Raw genomic sequence first — 24505 nt, forward strand, 5'->3', positions numbered from 1 at the left:
TCCAACCGCCGACGAGTTGAAGACGGGCCACGCGTTAGCCGTGAGTGAGCGCCCAGACGCCTTCCCGCTACACTCCCAATTCCCGCCCACATATGTTTAGTATTATTTCCTGGTGGTAATCTCAATTTTCATGTTACAGCTCTCATTTAGGTATGAAAATGTTCCTAATAGAATTCTTCAGATGGATATGTGCATATAAGGGCCAATTGAAGAACAACATTGCCTGTACAATACGGGAAACGGGCAAATACCCATCAAGATCGTCAGTCCCATATATCTAGCAATTTCCTTCACTGTCACTGGTTGCCATCTGTGCTTTGTACTTTGCCCAGTACCTGCCTTATTTTGGGAAGCATATAAATTTGTTTCATAGGCAATATATTTCAGCAATTTTTGTGTCAGAAAGAGTTGAATGAATCCAAGAACAGTGGTAGGTACAGGAACAGTCAAGCCTGGTGTACCTGTAAAATTGTCCACAAAGGGTGCAGTATTGTCACTACACCATCCATCATCAGAATCTGTTGGTGCTGGGGTACGTGTGGTACGTCTGGCTCTAGCACGAGCTCCAGTACCACGCCGTGCACGAGTGGCAATCTCGACCTCAGACTCCTCACTGCCCTCACTTTCATCACTATCAAAATCCTCATCGGCCGTCTCTGTTTCTAAATGTTCACTACTTGCATCAGTATCAATACCAACATCAGTTTCATCACTAGATGACCCAGACAAATCGTCAAATACAGCCTGAAACTTAGAGGGAGTTAGTCTCACATGCTTGTACTTCTCCTGTACACTACTCAGCTTCTGCTTTTCACGCCTTTCTTTCGCAATTTTCTTCCTGGAAGGGCCTTGTTCATAATCACTATCCATCGTGGAGTAATCGTAGATAGTTTCTGAAGCCGCAGCAAGAAATATAGCCACGGAAAATAGCCGAAATGTTCACACGTTTGAGACGCGAGGGGAGGCAACACCGGTCACAACAGTGGAGCAAAAACAATGGGCCGACGGCGTGTGCCGCGCCGCCTGCGGGCCACTAGGCACAACAAAGAAAATGGGAAGACATCGGCGCGCATTTTAAAATTAGTCCCAAAAAAATCGGATAAAAACCCGATTTTTGGCGAATTTTTAAAGTGGATGACGCAATGCTGCGTCATCCCCGGCATTACCGCCAGTAAACGGATGACGCAATGCTGCGTCATCCCCGAGCGAAAGTGTTAAGATATGGGCACCACACAACTGCTGCATATTCTAGCTTTGGCCTAACAAAAGTCGTGAACAATTTCTTTAGTATATCGCCATCCATGTATTTAAAAGCAATTCTGAAGTTAGAAAGCGTGGCATAGGTTCCTCGCACAACGTTCTTTATATGGTCCTCGGGTGATAGTTTTCTATCTAGAACCATCTCTTTCTGTATCAGAATTCTTTAAAGATTTCTCACATAATATATAGGTTGCGTGGGGTCTATGGTCTCCTATTCCACATTCCATAACATGGCATTTATTAACATTAAATTGCAAGAACTGAACTCTGTGGTACTCCACTTGTGACATTTCTCCAGTCCGATACATTGCCTCTGATCACTGCCCTCATTTTTCTATCAGTCGGGAAATTTTTCATCCATGTTAGAAGCTTACCTGTCACCCCTCCAATATTTTCCAGTTTCCAGAACAACCTCTTATGTGGTACTCTGTCGAAAGCCTGTTTTAGGTCCAGATAGATGCAGTCAACCCAACCATCTCTTTCCTGTAAAATCTCTGGCTCGATCATAGAAACTGAGTAAATTTGATACACAGGATCTTCCAGATAGAAAACCATTCTGTCTGTCTGATATAATATCATTTCTCTCCAGGTGTTCTACCCATTTAGTTTTGATTAGTTTTTCCAATACTTTCACTATTACACTAGTCAATGATACAGGTTTATAATTGAGGGGGTCTTCCCTGCTGCCACTTTTGTAGATTGGAACTATGTTAGCCTGTTTCCACACATCTGCTACGACTCCTGTACACAGGGATGCCTGAAAGATCAGGTGAAGTGGAATGCTGAGCTCCGATGCACATTCTCTCAGAACCAATGGTGAAACTCCATCTGGGCCTACTGCTTTATTCTTTCTTAGCTCCTTTAGCATATTTTCCACTTCATCTCTAGACACCTCTATACACTCTATGTTTTGTGGAATTCTTATTGTGTCTGGTTCTCTGAAGATCTCATTTTGTACAAATACACTTTGGAACTTTTCGTTTACTGTTTCACACATTTCCTTTTCATTTTCTGTGTATCTGTCCCCCATTTTTAACCTCTGAATATTATCCTTTACCTGCAGCTTACTTTTAATGAATTTATAGAAAAGGCCTGGATCTGATTTGCATTTGTCTGCTATACCGTTTGTTGTCTGCTATATACTCTATACAGCATATAGACATATGCTATATGTCTGTGTGTGTGTGTGTGAGAGAGAGTGTACACCTACGTACTGTCGTCACTCGACCAAAGTTCACAACAAGTAATTTACATGCAGTAAATTTATACTGATATAGACATTTATATTAATGTCTAATGCACTATAATTTTTTTTTTACAGATGGAAGGGTGTTTAGTGAATCTTCCCTCCACTGAACGGAACCTTGAAAGCGTAGCTCTGGCATTGTGTCAGGGTCAGCCTGTTTTGGTTGAAGGAGTTGTTGGCAGTGGGAAGACTTCTCTTGTGGAACATTTAGCTTGTGTTACTGGGCGGACTAAAGCTCCCTATCTTATCAAGGTAATGATTTAAATACAAAATTAAAAAGTCCTTTTAATTTTATATTCAAATTTAGTCAAATAAAACAAGTGTTTGGGTAGATGAGATGATCTGGAAAGATCTAAGGAATTAAAAAGTAGAAAGGAGGGAATCAGGATGAAGTAGTGTATATAATATATTTAACTTCATATTAAACCATTGCCCCAACCTTTGAGGATTTTCATGTGAATTTTCACTTTAAACTGTTAAAAAGTTGATGACAGATTTACTCCTTTTTTAATTCAATAATGCTGAGTCTACCAAGATTGTATCAGATTCTTTAGTGCTAAGAAAAGAAACATCAGTATTCTATGTTTACTATCATTAAGGAATTATTTATCTTGTGTCAAGAAAACAATGATGTAACAAATAGGAAGAGCTATTTTTGCAAATTAATCATTTTCACAGTCTGGCTTCTGAGCTCATGCAAGCATGTAAACTGTAAATGCTTGCCTCTGACTTTAAACCTTGCTTCTGACTTCAGACCAACTTTTAAAATATTTATACTCTTTGTTACATTTTCAAAGTTCTTTCTTGCATTTTAACTTTGTCATGTTCAGAAAAGAATTCTCTAGCATTTAGACAAAAAATATTTGTATATTTGGTCTCCCTCTGCAAAGCATGAGAGTGGTGCCAATGAATGGAAGGCAAACCAACAGCCAAATATACTGTATTCCCAAATCTGGCTCCGACGAGGGCCCAACCAGCAGCATGTAAAGCCCCAGCCGTACTAGACAGTTTCCAAGGGCAAGGATGAGATCCCTGAAGTGAAACCTAGATGTGAAATAGGCCAGTATGAAGCTTCTGCCAAAGACAAAAATTAGGCAACAACATCCTCTGGGAAGAGGAGTGACAAAAAGGGGGAAGGGAATAAAAGGCCAAGGACAAAGCCAAATCCAATGACTGGAACAACATAGTTTGTCAATGTGCGAGATGAGCAGACTAGAACATGGCCTCTACCTTCCGGAGCATGGGATCACACAGATTGGGCATAGCTGCTAATGGCACCATGGTGGGCAACAAGGCACCCACGCCTGACCCAGAGCTAAGCGTATCAAGATCCTCATGGAGCCAGTCGGTATAAAGCTCCACGAGAACCAGAAAATGTGTGATCGTAACCATCTGTTAGTGAGTTAGCAAGTTATTCATATGAATCTATGTTAGCAAAGGCAACAGGTCATGGAGCTGCATCAACCCTATGTTCTGCAAAAGAGTAGGAGCAGATACTGCCCTTGGGAGCAGACACAGTCATTGATCGCCTCAAAAGAAAAGCTGCCCAAAATCACCTGAAACGGTCAAAACCTCTAGCCAATTGAGCGTGTGGGAACAACAAAATCTGCACTAATCTCGGAGAAAAAAAAAAAAAGTATTGTTTGCTAGCCAGGAAGACTCTGGGACATCATAGCAAATCCAGTATGGTAAGAAAGACCCAAACTCAGAAAAGGCAGGGGTCCATCACAGAGGCAGGCTTTTGGTTACACAGCTGTTTAAAATGATCCGCCCTAACCACCGGAGACCGAGAGGAAGGAAATCTCCAGAAGAATGCATTGAATGCACCATAGGGCATGTGGAGAAGAAAAGGGGAAGCCATATTAAGATAAAAATTGTAATAGGATAAGATAAGGGATAAGAAATCCCTCTCCCAGAAGCAAAAGACCTTCGTCATACAGTCTGAAAGACCAGGCAGGGTCCAAGGGAACACAAGGGCCCTATCCAACTCCACCCAAGCCCTGGAAACCAAAAAAGAAGACTCCAGGACAGAGCCAGAATCAACACCCACTGCCTGTGATAAGAAAGCAGATTCCAACAAAGGCTTCAGAGGAAGGGGGGGTTGGCTAGAAGGAAGAAAACTGCAAAGTCACGACAGGACTAAGTGGCTTAACTCCCTCTATGCCTGAAGTGGAAGGAGCCACCCCCAGAGAAGGCCAAGCCAGATTCTGAGCTAAACCTTGCTCCAACTCCAAAACCCTTGGACATTTTGGAGCTGGAAGCAGTGGGTTTGGGGGGGGGGTAACAACAGAAGCAGGGCACACCACACCCGAAGGGAAAGGAAGAGGAGGCACAGATGAAAGCAAAATGGAATTCAACAATACTTCCAATTCCAGGTCCCTAAAAGAAAGACAAGCCAGTTCCAGGGCATCCAACCGGGCACAAAGCCAAGACTGCTGAAGGCAGGTGCAATGAACCAATAAAGTGGTCGCTGCCAGATACACTTGAACTCTATCGGGAGAGTCAGTGAAGAGCCACTTAGGGAGAGCAAGCCCCACAGGATCCCAGGTCGTAGGTGTTACCGACGAAACAGGTAGCATAGCACCGTGAAGACAGAAAGAACGATTGTCTTCCCTTAGCACAGATAATGAACAGCCCTCAAACTTGCATAGGGCAAGAGCGGGTGTGGAGAGAATGTCCATAGGCCACACCGAAATCTACAAGAGAATTACCAGGGCCTGAGAGACTAATCAAGCAGGACACCCATGCACTGCCAGATTTTATTTTATTTTATTTATTATTTATACCAGAGTTCTTACATTCTTGTACAGCCACTAGTACACGTAGTGTTTCGGGTATACGCTCTATTCGCTTTATAAGGTATACCAACACAGCCTAGTCAACATAGCTATGAAGGCTGATCTCGATGTGTCATTTGAACAAGAGCTGGTGTAGCCTGTACTCAATACAAGCCAGTGCTTGCTACACCAACCTGTACTCACTGCACCAGCCTCTACTCGCTACATCAGACTACTTGCTGCACCATACTCTAATCACAGGCGATGCGACAATAACGTGGCTGAAGATATGATGATTATGTGAGAAGGAGCACCAGAAGATGAGGAGACGATGACTTTTCGGTCCGTCCTGGACCATTATCAAGTCGATTGTCTTGATCGACTTGATAATGGACTTCATATCCTCTTCTCACTACACCAGCCTCTACTCACTTTTTACACAGCTCTTTAAAATGATCCGCCATTTCATTACTGCACCCTGTAATCATTGAGGTTCTTGTACTGTTCTCATGTCCTGATATGAGTACAGTACACGAGTTACATTTCTTGATGTGATTTAAACATACTCTTTCTAGGTTAGTAATGAGTCATCATTTCAATTAGTCCTTGGTATTTGACTATGAGGATATGAAGTACATATAATTTCTGCTGCATTTGTGCAGGTACAACTTGGAGATCAGACAGACAGTAAGACTCTCCTCGGCACTTACTGCTGTACACCAACTCCTGGAGAGTTTATCTGGAGACCAGGCTCGCTCACTCAGGTATTTCTTCTGTATATTTGATGTACAGCTTTTTGTTATTATTTCCTTTAAGTGTAGCCTGTTCATCCTTCTTTGGCATGCTCCTAGTCAGGGTTGGCCTTTGGTGATGTGGGGCCCAATTGGGAACAGTTTTGGTGGGGCCCTGCACATTCACAGCCTAGGTTTTTTAAGTGAAATGATTTATTAAAAATATTAATTTTATTATTTTATTTAGAAAACATTGCAAATGTATGTGAATAGCATTGTTGGAAAAACGTTATCTTGTCTGGAGAGAGCCTTCCCGGTAGCTCCATTGTGCTGTCTTATTGAGATTGCTCCATACTAAAAAGTTAAGTCAGTTTCAGAAGTTCGGTATGGCCTTCCAGAGACCAGAGCCAGAATCTGTTCCCCCCTCACAGAGGCACGGGGGGAATGGATAACAACTTGCCACCCCACTGGAAAAAGCCTTCAGAAAATCAGCACAGGCTTAGGCTTTTCTTCTTTGGATACCGAGTAATGCTACTCTTGCACAGTGAGAGTTACTTTATCTAGTTGTGTTCAGGACTTCCCCGCTGAGAGGCCTGGCCACCGGTATAGAGAGCCTCACTTTGGATTAATTACGGATCTTTGATTATTCTGTTTGGGTCCTTGGCTGGGGGCATTCTTTGGTTTTGTTGAGGGTGCACTGGAACTTGTGGGTAGTTAGCAACAAGGAGTCACAAAGAGCTATTCCCAGAAAACCACCATTAATTGTAATGAAATGCAAATTTCTGTGTGAGCCCTGGTGGATCTCTAATCCACTCTACGTTCAGGGTGTATGTCACTTCTGCTCCGTTCTGCAAGCTTTCTCGTGCGTTGTTTCACCTCCGGCCTGCTCATGTGCCGCCTGAGCTGTCCTAGTCATTGAACCTGGTGTTCTCTTTTCTATCTTCTCATCGGTTTGTGGTGGCTCCTTCAGTTCAGGATTATTTTTCTAAGGCTCTTTTTCTTGTTGGCATTGGCCTCTGGGGGGTTGGGAAGCTTCATGCTCTCCTCCAGCGCAGGGGTTTCTGCTCCTTCGGTTCTGGTGGTTGGTTTGTTCATTTCCAGCCGTCTCCTTCTTTTCTGGCGAAGAAGGAGACTGCTGCTTTCCGTAGGCGTTCTTGGTCTATTGATGCTTGGTTGGTCAGACCGGGGGTGCATCATGTCTTGTCCAGTTGCGGCTCTTCGGCGTTACCTGCGCTCTTCTGCTTCTATGGCCAGGGATGTGCTTTGGGTTGATCTGGTTTATCGTGCCCATGACATCTGGAAGATTCGGGCAAGCGGATTTTGGAGGTCAAACAGGGTCCTGGTCGCCCAGTATTTGATTAACTTTCCTGCTCCTGGGCATTCTTGTGTTACTTTAGGTTGCAGCCAGTTGTCATGGCTTCGCGTTGAGGAGTGTGTGGCGGCCAGCTCCTTGGTAAGTCCCTCTTTTCCATATCTTTAGTTATATAGCTCCAGGGAGCTGAATGGGTTTTCCACAGAGAACCAGCGTTGAATGTAATGAAACGCCATTTTCTGGGTGAGCCCCAGAGGCTCCCTAAGAACCCTCCCTCCCTCCCATCTGGTCGCCGTTTTTTGTGGTTGATCCTTAGCCTTCGAACTGGAATGGCTGGGGGTGCGGGGGGGGGGGGGGGGGGGGGGGGGGGGGGTCCAGGGCTCTGCTGCGCAGATGAGCGATGCGGTGATGCAGTGTAACGTTTGCTTGTTTCCTTGGGATTGGTAGGGAGTTCTGCCCCTCTGTTCGTTTTTCAGTTACAATTTTATTACCATGTGGGGTCTTGTTTTGTTATGCCTACCTTTCTAGGTGCCTAACCCCAGTCGATGGCAAATAAGGAAAACCCCCAGGGTTTTCCAGGGCCATTACTTCCTGCGTCTCTCTGAGGGGGGTCTAATGATTCGCATATTAACCCGATAGCTCCAAGAAGCCTCAAGTTCAAGTATGTTTATTGAGACAAGAAGGAAATACATCACAAATGGATGGAGTAGCTTAGGCTATTTCTACCCCACTGCAAGAAGCCTCTGGGGCTCATCTAGAAAATGGCGTTTCATTACATTCAACGCTGGTTTTTGTACATTCATCGTATAGTTCACAGAATTTGGCATACATCTCATTTATTTCCTTGCCTAGCAACAAGTCTTTGCAATTAAATTCATTAAAGAATTTTCTATGTTTCCATAGTGTCTCTGTCTTAAAATCAAATTTATCAACTATTTAAATTTTGCCATTCTGTTCTAGATTATATCAGATAGAATGAATGTAACTACCTAAGTGTAGTTACAGGATGAGAGCTACGCGCTCTGGTGTCCCGTTTTCCCAGTACTCTGTCTATAATGTTTGAAACTACTGACAGTTTTGGCCCAACCACCTTCTCACTTGTTCCAACTGTCTACCACTCTGTTTGCAAACAAAAACTTTCTAATATTCTTTCAACACCAGTGTCCTCTTATTCTTGATGTTGCTGTTTTCAGGAATTCCTCTGTCAATTTGTTTGAATCATCTTATTATTTTGTAAGCGGGGATCATATCACCTCTTTTTCTTCTACTAGCTTCTACTACTCTTCTAGCCTCTCCTTGTAACTCTTGTTTTTAATTTCCAGAGGCCGTTTTGTAGCATGCCTTTGCACCTTTTCCAGTTTATTGATGTGTGTGTGTGTGTGTTTCAATACATTCATTACTTGATTAATATATGTAAAGTATTATACTGTATCAAAAATTTTTAAAGAGTTTTTTAAGATAGTTTTTATAAGACGTTTGAACTTACTTATGCAGATGTGGACATTTTATTTCAGGCAGTAACTAATGGATACTGGCTTTTGCTTGAAGACCTAGATTATGCACCAATGGATGTTATTTCCATTTTGGTGCCACTACTAGAATCACGAACTTTACCTCTTCCAGGTGAGTAATCTTATTTAACTTTGAAAAATATATACTGTAGTTTATCAGGATAATCTTCTTTTTAGATGTTTTGTAGGAGTTGCACCACTGATTCCTAGTGTCAATAATCAAGCAATAATCAAGCCATACTTAAGGTAATTACACACAGGGCCTTTGAGGCTCGCCCTTGCCTGACAGCTGAATGGACAGTGCTTCGGATTTGTAGTCCTGAGGTTCTGGGCTCAATTCCCTGTGGAGGCAGAAACAAATGGGCTGAGCAGACTAGGAGTCACAATAATGTGACTGAAATATGTTGACCAAACCACACACTAGAAAGTAAAGGGACGACGACGTTTCGGTCCGTCGTGGACCATTCTCATGTGGATTGTGATGAGGGAAGGAGGCGAAGACAATAAATAGGCGAGAGAGAGATGAGAAGAAAATCTTAGAGGCAGAAAAAGCAAGGCAAAAAGTACAAAAGGTAAGGTGTAATAAAGTGGATAGTAATAGGAATTAAGAAAGGGATCGTAAGAGAAAACAAGAGAATGAAAGAGAAAGAAAGATAGATAAATGGAAAGGTAAGCTTATGTTAGGTCATGTTTGTTAGAAAGCTTAGAGCATTTGAGTATATACTGTGAAAGGGAAGAGTCAACAGCAACAAAGCCAGGACTCTAGTTCATGTTGGGTATGTTGTGTATTAGAGCCGATTCAACAAGACGGCGTCTGTGTAGAGTAGAGGCAGGAAAGATGATTAGAATCCTTTACATGACAGAAGAGAGGATGACAGACGTAAAGAACACAAGAGAAGTGTCAAGTCTGCAAACACAAACAATGCTCTCTTCTGTCATGTTAGGGATTTCTGCCTCTTAAGATTTTCTTCTCCACCCCTCTCTCTTGCCTCTTTATTGCCTTCGCCTCCTTCCCTCATCACAATTGCCTTGAAAATGGTCCAGGACGGACCAAAACGTCGTCGTCCCTTTACTTTCTAGTGTTTGGTTTGGTCAACAATTGGGCAGAGTTTCTTTTTCCCTAATGCCCCTGCTACCTAGCAGTAAATAGGCACCTGGGAGTTAGACAGCTGCTACGAGCTGCTTCCTGGGGATGTGTAACAAAAAGGAGTCCTGGTCGAGTACTGGGCGGTGGGAACTATCATCTCAAGATAACCTCCTGGGAGCAAGGATCAAAATTTGGCTCTATAAAGTGAGGATAGCTTGGGTATCATTTAGTATGTAAATATTGCCAGAAACCAAAATAATACCAACACAAGCAACTGCTTGAAGAAAATTAGGTACCCAAAAGAAACGAGGCAACAATCATTGCCATCACACAATGTTGCACTCGCCTTCACCAGGTGGCTGCCCATGTCATCCAGAGTCCATGACTGCCCTTATTTATCTTCATTCATATGCTGGCTCAGCAAATCTCCCTAACCCATTGGCAAGAAGAGAATAGGTCCCAATATGAAAAGGACATCACATTAGATTCATCACTTGAATTTTGAGAAGGGTTCCCACAATAGCACCTTTTAGCCATCTCACAATGTCACTTCACCAGAGGTGGCCAGCATTTCAGAAAGGATACAAATTGATTGAAAAAAGAAAAGGCTAGAACTCAATCTGAGTGTATTTAGTTTTCATAGCCAAAAACTAAATTTTTTATTTGTGCGAATTTTCCAGTTTCTTTGCCAAGAAAAACAAGAATTTATAAAATTTAATAATTTAAATAAAAAATCAGTGTAGCAAAATGTGTCTCTTTTGTGTGAGCCCCTGTGGCTTCCTGAAGTTATCTCAAATTAGATGGTTCCTAACTACTGGGTCATATCAAATATAGTTGTGCTTGGCCTGCTGTTGGGGGCCAGAATCAAAATCTGAGGCCTGGGTTAGTGGAACTTTTCTTTCTTATTACCTTCTTGGTAGGTATGTTGTGATTAATCTCTGTGATGCGCAAAGTTTATTGTGACATTCCCCCTGTGTGCATAAAATCAAGTGTTTACAAAAATTTTGTTGATCTTTGTTAAATGAAAAATTCCCTTCCCTGAACACGTACATGTAAAAAAATCTAAAACATTCCACTTACTTTGGCTGTGGGGGATGTGGAGAAGGGGGCATCACAGTCTGGCCGCCCGTGCGTGAAGCTCCCGGAGGCGGTTGCGCGCTATTCAAGCACCGCGAATTGACTGAAATATATTTTCAATTATTTGGGTTATGCATTTCCAATGCATTTTTTTTTATCGTATATGATGCATATTTGTGTCTTTTACAATATGTGTACTGTAGAATGTTCATAATATTCCATGGAACTGTGATGCATGTGTCGGTAATGTGTCCACAATAAATGTTTAGTCGCAATATTACTTGTTAAAAATTCACTAAAATTACAATATGTACAGTTTCAGACATTATTTACACTGTATAACACACTCGGTACTTTGGAAGTGAGTGATAAACAATGAAGTAGTCCATGGTTGTGGGAAATTTTCCAACAAAGTTTATTATAATTATTGATTAATTAAAAGGACTGTATAAATAAATTATGAGTGGACTGTATGAGTTTTAATGATTAGTTGGATGTTTCCACTTCCACAAAATTCTGGGGGGGGGGTAGATTTAATAATGCTAGATCTATCTAAGGAATTTTATATGTTTGAATAATTTCCATGATAAATTTTTATAGGTAAATAATGGTTTTGGAATTAGAAAACTAACTACAATATTATAACTAAAGGTTTATAAGCTTAGCTTTAAGGCAGGTAATTAAAAGTGCGTTTGACAGTCTCCCGAAATCAGTCAATTTCTAGACGCAACGTGACGCTAGACGCTCCATGTGTTGTTTGTCGTGTCCCTTTCATTCCTGTTTTACTACTTGCCTTCTTCGTTCATCTTTCTTCTATGCTCTTGTTTCTGGCTGTTGGTGCTGGGGGTTTTCTTCTGGTCTTTTCTTGTGTTTTTCCATTTTCTCATTTTATCCTACACATGGTTGTGTGTTTGTGCCTTTTGGCTCTCCTATTGCCAGGTTTAGGTTCCTGGTTTCCTGGCTTACTGGGCCTGTGGCATTTTTACGGCCTCATGGTTTCCCTTCTCTAGAATCGCGTGTTGGGATTGTCGTCTCCTGGCGGGATCGTGGGCGTTGGGATGTTTTTCTGTACGGCAGACATTCCATTTCCTCCTTTGCCGGCTTGGGTTTCTAGCTCTGCTGGCTCCGTTGTCGCACCCGAGATCTTCCTGCGGCTTCGCCTCTTCCTAGGTTCGATTGGCACATGGCGGGGCCGGTTCGGTTCTGCCTCGAGTCTTTCACGTCCTGTTGGTGGTCGGGTGGCTTCGTTGATGGTGTCCCACCTGCATGCTTCTTCTTGGCGGCAGTGTGGGGTTTTTGGCGGTCCTTCCTTTTCCTTCTCTCCCTTCTTCAGTAGCTGCGTTTGTTGGCGTGGTCTTGTCTTGTGGAGGTTTGGGGCTGTCATCTTGCCCTATCCTGTCACCTAGTATTGTGTGGTGCTGGTGGAACCGCTTCAGCTTGCTTTCGGTACTGGTGTTTCTTCTGCACCATTTCGCGAGCTGTCTTGTGCATTGTTTCACCTCCGGCCTGCTCTTGCACCGTCTGAGCCGTCCTGGTCATTGGACGGAGTGCTCTTTCTTCTCCTCGGTTTGTTGTGGCCCCTTTGGTTCAGGATTGTTCTCCAAGACTCCTTTTCTGTTGGCATTGGCCTCTGGGGGTCGGGTTGGGGACCTTCATGCTTTCCTCCGTCGCAGGGGTTTCTGCTCTTTGTCTTCGTGTTGGTTTTGTTCGTCTGCAGCCTATTCCTTCTTTTCTGGCAAAGAATGAGACTGCTGCTTTCCTGAGGGGTCCTTGAGTTGTTAATGCTTGGTTGATTGGGCCAGGGGTGCATCACGATTTGTGTCTGGTGGCGGCTCTTCGTCGTTTTTGGCTCTTTTGGCGGCTCTTCTTCGCGCTTAAGGTTGATTCGGTTTCCCTTCTTCACTGTTCTCGGGTGCGAGTTTCCCAGGTCGTCCGCAGAGTTCTTCAGGCTGGCTAGCCTGTGGTCTATCCGCGTGCCCATGACGTTCGTAAGCTCCCCGCTCTTACTGCCGTCCTTGGCACCATGTCCTGGGCTGACTTTCGGGCACGGGGCTTTTGGCGGTCGAACAGAACAGGCTGCTCGTTACCTCGAGCATGTCCCGGGGCCTCGTTGGGCCTGTGTCATTTTGGGTCGGCGGTTGCAGCCAGTTGTCTCGACTTTGCGTTGTGGAGTGAGCAACAACCGCCTCCCGGGTAAGTCCCTGAGTTTTTCCTCTGTGGGTAGTTAGCTCCGGGGAGCCAAAGGGGCTCCCCCCAGAAAACCAGCGTTGAATGTAATGAAACTGCATTTTCTGGGTGAGACCTGGAGGCTCTCCGGCATCCCTTCCCCCCCCCCACCTCTGTCGGTGTTTTTTTTTCCTGTGTTTTGATATCTAGCCTCAGAATTGACGGTTGGATAGCTGATGTGAGGGGTCTGGGGCTTTCCCTTCCCCCTCCCGGGGAAGGGGAAATTGCCCAAACAGCGGCGCGGTGACGTGTGGCGTCATGATCGTTTGTTTGTTTCTTTGGGGGGAGTTCTATCCACTTGTTGAGTTTTTGGTAGCAATAATTTCTCCAGAATAGTTTTTTTTTTGGGGGGGAGGGATGCTTACCTTTCTGGGTGCCTATCCTGGTCGGTGGCAGACATAGAATGCTTCCAACCACACAGGGGTTTCTATAGGCTATTGCTCCCCATGCCTCTCTGAGGGGGCCAGGTTCTGGCTCGTGGTCCCCGGTAGGCCCACAGAACTCCATGCACATGACTGATGTCAAAGTCTGACATCAGCATATCAGCCTAGTAAGCTCCGAGCAACTCCCGGTTCTCACCCAGAAAATGGCGTTTCATTACATTCAACGCTGGTTTTTTTATGTATCATCTTAGTGTACATCTCTTCTGTGGCTTTAAATTGCCAGGAAGTTGATGGTGGACATGTTTTGTTTGAGAGTGCAACTTTGAATAGATAACTCAACAGGCAACCTAGTCTCAGGACTGTATTATTGGAAAGATTCTGAAGGTTAAATTTCCCCTCCTCCTCTGTGTAACATCTTTATTTTGTGTATGCAGTGACAACAGTAAGAGTTGTTAAGTGTGTCTTGTGAAGCCCTTGCAGCCTATGATTGGAGACAAGACTGGCTGACTTTTAATTTGGAGAATTTGTCTGTTGCCTCTAAATTTTATAATTGTTTCCCATAGGTCATGGAAATATTCGGGCCCATCCAGACTTTCAGCTGTTTGCCACCCGCCGTACTCTGGGAGGAACTAAGATGGTTAGTGGGTGTGCTGGCCTCCTAGATAAATTATGGACCACAGTGACTCTAGAAACCCTAACATGTTCAGAATTGCTGCAGCTTATTACTACCAGGTAGGCACTTGATATTTTGTTCTTGTGTATGCATGTCCCTGTACGTTAGATGAATCAAGATCTATTTACCCTGCATGTTAGGTAATCAGTAGTGAGCACTAGCTGATTCAAGGGATAAAATAATAAAAAAAATGTCAGAACTCTTGAGTATTTAATAGAATAGATCATTTCATGAAAGTAGTAACAAAGTAATGAAGGTTACAGTAAATATTTTGTACATAGCCTAATAGAAGATAAATTTGTATGCAATGAATGCTAAGGGAACTATATGATAACCATAACTATTATAGGTTTTAGATGTATATTTCTCCTGTAATAAATTGTATATTTAGATGTATATTTCTCCTGTATATTTCATGTAAAATGCTGTTACAGTACTCTGGTGGATGCATTAGCACTAAGAACAGGTGGGCTTTTAACAAACCTAATTAGTCCAAAAGTTTTCTAAAGATGAGTATGTTCTATATTTGTGACTAGAAACTCTGGTACCACAAATTTTTCAGATTATTCCTTGCCTGTGAGACTTGTGCAATGAATGAATGATGAATGATAGAGATTAAGCCACCCAAGAGGTGGCACGGGCATGAATAGCCCGTAAGTGGTGGCCCTAATATCAGTCCACTAGCTCCAGAGAACCACCGGGGCTCTACCCAGAAAATGGCATTTCATTACATTCATCGCTGTTTTTTTTTCCTCTAAGAAACTCCAAGGAGTATTTTTGCTGGATATTTCCTTAGTGAGGGTTTTGGAGGGGAAGGCCAGGTTCTGGCTCTAGTCTACAGTAGGTCATCAATCAAAGATTCCCGAGGGTGATGTGATACGTGTGTGAGGAACTATTTTAGTGCAGCTAGCTTCATGGAGACTTCGAGGCTCAACCAGAAAGAGGCATTTCATTTCATTTAATGCTTATTTTCTTACATTGTTTTGGCTCAAAGATAAATTGATATGGAGCTTTATCAACAGTGAAGGAAAGCAAAACACTTGCTTCCATCGTCATACCCCAACTATACCACTCTACCTCCTTTCTCCTATATACCCGCACCAAAAACTAATTAAACCTCAACAACCACTCCACCGCCACCTCTTCTGCCTCTTCTGATACCATACTTTTCGTAATTATTTCAGATGGCCAAAACTGGAATCCATATCAGAGAAGCTGGTTGCTGTATATTTGATGTTGTCAGCAGGGCAGCACAGTGATGACAGTGATGGTTGCAAGCAAGTTGACATTGTGGATATGACTTCCATCAAGGTTTCTGGACGTTTGGTGTCAACCCGTGACTTGATGAAATGGTGTTCAAGAGTTTCTTCTCATATTGACGATACCGACATTCCATTGTCTAATAGAGCATTTCAGGTAGGTTATATGTTCTGTTATTAAAGGGTGGAACTAAATTTGAATGCAAAGTTCTCTAAATATGACTAAATCACCTCAATAGTGTGTGCTTTTTCAATATGGAAAATGTTCATCAAATATTTATTCCCATTATTGCACATTTTTATATTTAATTCATTTTTTCTGTGGGGTAACCCCTTCGGTTCCCTGAAGCTATCCAAACTCACAAATGCCATATTAGTATGGTGTCATCAGTCCCGGGAGTTCTATGCCTACTTGGGACCATGAGCCAAAACCTGGTCTCCTCACAGAGGCGCTGGGAGTAATGACCATATGAGCACTACATTTACAGTATGTCATGTGTCATCGACTGGGGAGGGCTCTCAACTGCTGGTTGTGTTTACATTTGGCTGCTGAGTGCTTGCGTTCACTTTCTGGGGTGTTTTTCAATTAGTTCCTGCGCGCTTGTTCTTATTGGTGACTGTTATTTCCTTTGGTGTGACATATCTCTGGTTTGGATTATGTTTGCTTTGTTAAGGGTGAGGTGTGTGGATTGCTGTGTTTTCCTGCCTCCCTGCTGTGGTGTCGTTGGTTGTTTTGTTAGGTTTGTCCTTACCTCGCTGTGCTCCTCTTCCCCACGTCCCAAGGGTTCAGCTTTTAGAAGTTTGTTTGGTTGACTTGGGTGCCAGTTTGCAGTACCCTGCCTGGGCTTCCCTTGGAGTACCCTGCAGGAAGAAGGCTAAGGGTCCTGGGAAACCCCGCGGGGGCTCCATGGTTCGATGGATGTGACCCTTGGGTCCCCTCTCACTTCGTGCGAGATTGAAGGTTACTCTGTCCCCTTGTCTCAGGGGGACACTCACCAGTTGTGCCTTTGCCATGCTGCTGTGGGTAAGGCCCAGTTAGCCTGCGCCCTACCCACAGCCTGCTTTCGGTTTGACTGTGGGTAGGGCACCCAGTGGGTTTGGACATTATATGTATATACTCTTGTAGGGAATTTTATTGCGAACACATTGATGCCAAAATGAAAGACCTAGGACAAGAATTGAAGTAACAAGGCTGAAAAGAGTATAGACATTTTATTGCTCTTGAGTGCGCACAGGAGTAACGTGCTGTCACTTTGTTTGCTGTGGGTGGTTCACTGGGCTTTTGGACTTTATATGCATATACTCATGTAGGAAATTCTGTTGCAAACACAATGATACCAATATGAAAGACCTAGGATAAGAATTGAGGTGACCAAAGTAAAAAGAATGTACACATTTACACTTGTACATACACTTGTGCACTCCTGAGTAACATGCTCTCACTTCCTCTGTTTGTTGCAGATGGTACACGTACATCTCTATGTACTCTTATGTTGTCTGGAATTGGCACTGTCTGGTTCTCTGAAAATGCTATTTTCACAAACACTTTGGAACTGTTCATTTTGTGTCACATTTCTTTTCATTCTCTGTGAATCTCTTCCCCACTTTCAATGTCAGGATTTTATGCTTTACGTGCAGCTTGCTTTTCAATAAATTTAGAGAAAAGGCCTGGTTCTGTTTTACATTTATTCACTACTCCTTTCTCAAAGTTTCTCTGCATGTCTTCTCACTGCCATGTAGTTGTTACTTGCTTGTTTGCATTCTTGGTATGTTTGAGGGTTAGGTATTGAACCCATTTTTGTTCTCCAACCCTCACAATTGCAGTTTTGGTCTGAAAAGTCAGAAACAATTTCTTTTATTATTTCACCATGTGTAGAAAGCCATAAATATTTCCTGTATCAAGCAGCTATACTAATTACTGTATTTTTTGTATCTTTTCAGGAAGCTCTTGATTGCTTTTGTGCAGCAGTACCAAATCCATCAACACGCTTTACATTTGCAGTGCACATTGGTTCAGTCATGAACCGCACAAAAGCAGAGGTTGAATATTATTGTACGCAATACAAACCAGAGGTGACACAGATGCCTAACAAGTTAATAATAGGCCAGAGAGTAAGGTTTCATAAAAAAGTGATTGATACGTTTTCTCTTGGCAAAAAGGAAAATGTTACTTTTTCATTCACAAGACCTGCAGCATGCTTGCTGGAAAGAATTGGTGTTGCAATAATGAACCAAGAACCAGTGTTGATAGTTGGAGAGACAGGCACAGGAAAGACATCTACTGTTCAGTATCTGGCACACCAAACTAGAAATAAGTTACGTGTTATTAACATGAATCAACAGAGTGATTCAACTGACCTCCTTGGAGGATTCAAACCTGTAGAGATGAAAACCATTGTTGCCCCTGTACGACAAGAGTTTGAAGATCTCTTTGCCGCTACTTTCTCCACTTCTAAAAATAATAAATTTCTCCAGCACATTATGGTGTGTTATGTCAACCAGAGATGGGTTGACCTATTTTCTCTGATGGAGCATACGTTGGAGAAAGCTCTGGAAAAGTTGAGGCAGCCTGTTCAATCAGTTGAACAACGCAAAAAAAATGTTTCATCGGTCATTTTAAATAAATGGCAAAAATTGAGGCTAAAAATATCAACAGTTAAGGACCAAGCACAACATGCCCAGAGTGCCCTTGCCTTCTCCTTCATTGAAGGCATTCTAATCAAGGCTATTCAAGATGGTTAGTATTTCAGTGACATGTTTTTCATTGTTGGGCATAGGTGTACAATGGTAGATTGGCTGGACCTTTTAATCTCAACTAACCAAACTAGTCCTTATGCAACCTTAATCTTAGCTTAACCTTCCTAATGGCTAACATAAATCATTCAAAATGTCCAGAAAACTCTGGCCAGTTTTGAATGGTTTTCAATATTAGGAGGCTTATCGAGACTCTCCTAGCCCAATGATTGATCATTACTAGGATGCAACCCAGAACAGTTTCCCAACTCCTGGGTATCTATCTCCTACTAGGTGACCAGAGGCTTCAGGCGAGATGAACACACCCAAATGTCGCTTCTACAAAGTGGAATTGAATCCTGGATATTTCAGTTGTGGACAGACTACTTTTATCACTGCACTACAGGATAACTTGTCCTGTTTATCTACCAGCTAGTTAGAATAGTTTTGGGATTAGGTTTTTTCCGAGACTTGAAATTCCTCCTTTAGGCAGTAACCCTCTTCCCCAGGGTTGTGAACTTTAGGCTGGGTCAATGCAACTTTCTCATCTTTGATGCAGTAGGGATCTTTTCTAAATATCACTGGCAGGAAATATCTGGAGGATGGGAGACAGTGAAGCATTATAAATTTATCCCTGAATAATTGACAGTAGGTGTATTCATCTATACTCAAAATCCTCCTTCACATAATTCTTGAAATCAGAGGCCACCAAGTCTAGGCTACATTCAATGATCAAATTTCATATATCCATCTGGTAGCCATCAATTGCCAGGTAGCAGCACTAGTAATATACTCAGAGGAAGTTGGCAGCACTGGTTGTGTATGTAGGGGCTCCTGGTGATCTTTCCTCACTTCCCAGGTGATCCCTAACAAACTCCTGGCACTTCATTTATCCTGAATCTGTCTCCTTTTGTGAATGCTTTCCATATGTGCAATTTTGTCTTTGCATGTTTGTAATCAACCTAGATAGTTTGCTTATTTTTATGTCAATTGGTAGTGGTTTCATCGGGATTCAGTTCCTCTCTCTCAAGTTAATAACATTTTCCCACTCTCGTGGCGCTTAAACAAGTCGGCAATTTTTCTCTTGAGACCGAGAATTTGACTCGTAAACGAGTTGAACAAAAAAATATTTTTATAAAATTGATTTTTTATCCGATCGACTTTGGGATAGTTTCAAAATTAGCGCCTTTAAATTGTGCACAATTTGATACCATAATGGAAGATGTAACATGAAACTTGATGTCAAAATACTTGAAAGATTATAAATACGTTTTTGGGCCAAATTTTAAAATATTTGTTAAAATTCTATTTATTGTTCTAATATTATGGGACTAGTTTTAAAATGCACGCCTTTTGATTGCGAACAATTTGATACCAAAATGAAAGATATAACATGAACATTTATGTCTTAAATGTATTAACTTAAAATATTTGTTAAAATGCTAGTTATTGCTCTATTATTATGAGACTAGTTTTAAAATACGCACCTTTATACTGCGAACAATTTAATACCAAAATGAAAGACGTAAGACAAAAATTGATGTTATCAAACTGAACGAGTATACACATTAGGCCGTGGTGTGCAAATTGGAGCTTGTTCATGGGTAACTTTAGGCTTTGCTGTGGGGAGTCATGCCAGGCTTTTGGACATTATATGCACATACACCTGTAGGGAATTCTATTGCGAACACAATGATACGAAAACGAACGACGTAGCACGAGAATTAAGGTGAGAAAACTGAAACGAGTATACACATTTCGGTGTCACCGTGCGCTCGCCCGCACGCCGGGGGCATGACCTCTAAATTTGTGGAGCGCATGCAGTGCGCATGAAAGTTTTAACCATTTCTCAAATAGATACCGACAATTTTGGACCCGAAGTCCACCACTACTCCTTTGAGCAAGACCCTACTGTATTGTAGTATGAATAGAGAAATGTACATTCTGACTAGAAAGTTAAAACTGCACGTAAATTATGATCATTTTAAAAATACTGGTATATAATTTTTATTGGAATTACTCTGAATATTCTTACAGATAGCAAAATTTCAACTGTGCTTTGGTAGGACCAACCTAAATATAAATATATAAGTAGTGTATGGTATATAGTAATTCAGTAAGTCAAACTTTTCTGTGGTGAGCCCCTTCGGCTTTCCGGAGCTATACCAGGCTAATGTGTAATTACCTAAGTGTAGTTACAGGATGAGAGCTACGCTCATGGTGTCCCGTCTTCCCAGCACTTTGTCATAAAACGCTTTGAAATTACTGACAGTTTTGGCCTCCACCACATTCTCGCCTAACTTGTTCCAGCTGTCTAGCACTGTTTGCAAAAGGGAATTTTCTTATATTTCTCCGGCAGCTTTGTTTCGTTAGTTTAAATCTATGACCTCTTGTTCTTGAAGTTCCGGATTTCTGGAATTCTTCCTTATCAATTTTATCGATTCCTGTTATTATTTTGTACATAGTGATCATATCGCCTCTTTTTCTTCTATCTTCTAGTTTTTGCATGCCTCTAACCTCTCCTCGTAGCTCTTGTCCTTCAGTTCTGGGAACCACTTAGGGGCATGTCTTTGCACCTTTTCCAGTTTATTGATGTGCTTCTTAAGATATGGGCACCATATAACTGCTGCATATTCCAGCTTTGGTCTAACAAAAGTCGTGAACAATGTCTTTAGTATTTCTCCATCCATGTACTTAAAAGCAATTCTGAAGTTAGAAAGTGTAGCATAGGCTCCTCGCACAACATTCTTAATGTGGTCCTCAGGTGACAGTTTTCTATCTAGTACCACCCCTAGATCCCTTTCTTTGTCAGAATTCTTTAAAGATTTCTCACATAATTTATAGGTTGTGTGGAGTCTATGTTCTCCAATTCCACTTGACATATATTCACATTAAATTCCATTTGCCAAGTGGTGCTCCATATACTAACTTTGTCCATGTCTTCTTGAAGGGCATGACAATCATCTAGGTTTCTTATCTTCTCTATTGTCTTAGCATCATCAGCACACATGTTCATATAATTCTGTATGCCATCTGATAGATCATTTATGTAGACAATGAACATTACCGGTGCAAGAACAGAACCCTGTAGTACTCCAATTGTGACATTCCTCCAATCCGATACATTGCCTCTGATTATGGCCCTCATTTTTCTATCGGTTAGGAAATTTTTCATCCATGTTAGAAGTTTACCTGTCACCCCTCCAATATTTCCAGTTTCCAGAACAACCTCTAATGGGAACTCTGTCGAAACCCTTTTTTAGGTCCAGATAGATGCAGTCAACCCAACCATCTCTTTCTTGTAAAATCTGTGGCTCAATCATAAAAACTGAGTAAATTCGTTACACAGGATCTTCCAGATCAAAAGCCATACTGTCTGTCTGATATTATATCGTTTTTCTCCAGGTATTCTACCCATTTAGTTTTAATTATTTTTCTGAGGGAACACCATTGGCTCCCCAGAGCTATCAAGGCTGAATGGATATACAGGAGTACTATACTTCGGTTTAAGAGTTTAATCTGTTCCTGGAGATAGCTCGTAATCAAAAAACTTTGTAAACCGAAGTTAATATCTCAATAAGAATTAAGGTGAAATTAATTAATCTGTTCCTGACTACCCAAAACCCTCACTTCAAACTAAGTTTTATACCTAATTCATCAAAATCTACACTACAAAAGTATGTTCAAGTTATTACTTACCCTTGCTGATGACTCTGTTGGCGTATAGAAGATGGTGAGGAGGGGGGTGGGGGCGGAGGAGGAGAGGTATTACTGTTTGGAAGGGGAGTCCCCTTCCATTATAACAACAGGCAGTAAGGATTTTTCTGGAGTGCACACACTGCTACGTTTTGCCTGCCTACCACTAGGAGGTTGTGGTTCACTGCTTGATTTTCACACAATGAAATGATACATTGAAAATTGTTTTTCCTTTCTTTGCAACACTTGTCTGTAGTTTTTTTTTTTTTTCAACAAAACTTTGCAGTTCTCCCATACTTCATACATTTTCTTAATGAAGAAGAGACATCCTCTACTGCCTCTACTCACAACTATTTTCTTAGGTTGAAACTTACCACTGGCTTTCTTGGGACCCATGGCAAGATATATAACTACTACTTTTATGCTCAAATGGCCAAAAATCCAACAAAAAACTGTAAATCCTTGTGAAGAATTCAGGTAGGATAGTCACTGGGCGCAAGGCTCTGGTAAACTGAGGGGCGATCTCCGTGCCACCACACGCTAGTTCGGCCTGTACGCGTATCAACACCTTTGTAATCCGAGGCAACGCTCGTATTCCGATGTAAATTTTCTGAGCAAATCCTGCTCATATCCCGAAAAACTTGTAAACAGGAACGCTCGTAATCGGAGGTACCACTGTATAACTTTCTTGCATCAGTCAAAGTGCTTAGAGTTCTTGCCTACCGTGGACCACGAGCCAGAACCTGGCCCCCCTCAAAAGAGGCACAAGGAGCAATGTCCTATACACACTACACTACACACAGAAATCACAATAGCGTGATGTATCAAATGAATAAATCCACAAGAGCGGTGACGAGGATTCGAACCTGCATCCGAGAGCATCCCAGACGCTGCCTTAATCGACTGAGCTACGACATGATATAAGAATTTGAACTAGAAATTCTACTGAATTTACTTGGATCCTGCAGCCTCTCCGAGAGACAAACCAGGATTTTACACAATTCCCCCATGCACTAGATCTATGTCAATAGGCCATTCTACCTCTTCGCCCTTACTTCATTACACACAGAAATCACAATAGCGTGATGTATTAAATGTACAAATCCACAAGGGCCGTGATGAGGATTCGAACCTGCGTCCGAGAGCATCCCAGACGCTGCCTTAATCGACTGAGCTACGACATGGTATAAGAATTGCAACCAGAAATTCTACTGAATTTACTTGGATCCTGCAGCCTCTCTGAGACACAAACGCCCGGTATATGTGGCACCCTGACTGCAAGGCCGTCGGGGTCGATGCCTTTCGGCAGGACTGGTCAAGGTGGGCTTTCCTGTACCTTGTCCTCCGTTCCAGCTGTTGCTTCGGTCCCTGGCTCATTTGGAGACTTACCAGGGGAGAGTTATACTGGTGGCCAGCCCAACCTTGGTTTCAGGCACTGCTTGCTCAGTGTCTGAACCTGGGGTGTTTTGACCTGAACCCAGCTAGTTGTCTCTACTTCGAGTTGAGGAGCACATGGCAGCCACCTCCCGCCTCGCCTACCACAGAAAACCAGTGTTGAATGTAATGAAACGCTATTTTTCTGGTGAGCACCGAAAGTTCCCTGGCACCCTCCCTCCAGTCTCCCATTTTGTTTTGCTTTAGATGCTGAACCTCCGAACTAGAGTTGTAAGTAGCTGGCGCGGAGGGTCTGGGTCTTCCCTCTTCCCCTCCCTTGGAGGGGAGGGCTGCGTGGACAAGTGGCATGGTGTATGACGTTTGCTTGTTTCTATGAGAGTTGGGGAAGTTCTGCCTTCATGTTCGGTCTAAGCTAATTTTCTTACCAAGTGTGGTTTGTTTTGTTATGCCTACCTTTCTGGGTGTATAGCAGACAAGGAATACGTCCAACCAAAGGGGGGGTTTTCTAGAGGCAATTGCTCCCTTCCCTCTCTGAGGGGGCCAGGTTCTGGCTCATGGTTCCCGGTGGGCTGAACTCCAATCAACTGATGCCACAGACTAATATATCGCATATCAGTCTGATAGCTCCTGGGAGCCCCAGAAAATGGTGTTTTATTATATTCAAAGCTGGTTTTTTAATACTTTTGTCCGACATCACATGAATTTCGGTGCCGTGACACACACACACACACACAAAGCCTTACATTTTTCTAAAATATGTTCTAGAATAGAATATCCTGGGTCATTTTATCCTTTCTCCAGCCTTAACATTTTATTCTGAGTATTGTTTTATCATTTGAAAAAGATTCAGTTTACAGTATGCAAGGTCAATAAAACTGTTATGGTTAAAACTGTTTAAAACACACATGGTTTACAAGTATGTGGATGAATCTCAAATTGTTATTTTTTCTTTTATAGGAGAATGGGTGCTACTTGATGAAATAAACTTGGCAAATGCAGAGACTTTGGAATGTTTATCAGGGCTTCTGGAGTCTAACTCTGGATCCCTAACACTGCTAGAACGTGGAGATAACAAACCTGTCTCCAGACATCCAGATTTCCGTCTTTTTGCCTGTATGAACCCAGCCACCGATATTGGA

At 42.4% G+C, this 24505-nt stretch overlaps 1 protein-coding gene across 1 annotated transcript in view; it reads left to right on the top strand.

Moving 5' to 3' along the window:
• Positions 1 to 24505, top strand: part of LOC138356021 (midasin-like) — a 139497-nt gene that overhangs the window by 29705 nt on the left and 85287 nt on the right. Inside the window, 7 exon segments of the mRNA XM_069311574.1 lie at positions 2582 to 2758; positions 5946 to 6047; positions 8841 to 8949; positions 14174 to 14342; positions 15468 to 15699; positions 17484 to 18279; positions 24324 to 24505. The exon segment at positions 24324 to 24505 is cut by the window's right edge and continues 108 nt beyond it. Of these exon segments, the coding sequence (XP_069167675.1) occupies positions 2582 to 2758; positions 5946 to 6047; positions 8841 to 8949; positions 14174 to 14342; positions 15468 to 15699; positions 17484 to 18279; positions 24324 to 24505 (1767 nt within the window).

The sequence above is a fragment of the Procambarus clarkii genome, chromosome 70, assembly GCF_040958095.1.
Source record: "Procambarus clarkii isolate CNS0578487 chromosome 70, FALCON_Pclarkii_2.0, whole genome shotgun sequence".
Classification (NCBI taxonomy): domain Eukaryota; kingdom Metazoa; phylum Arthropoda; class Malacostraca; order Decapoda; family Cambaridae; genus Procambarus; species Procambarus clarkii.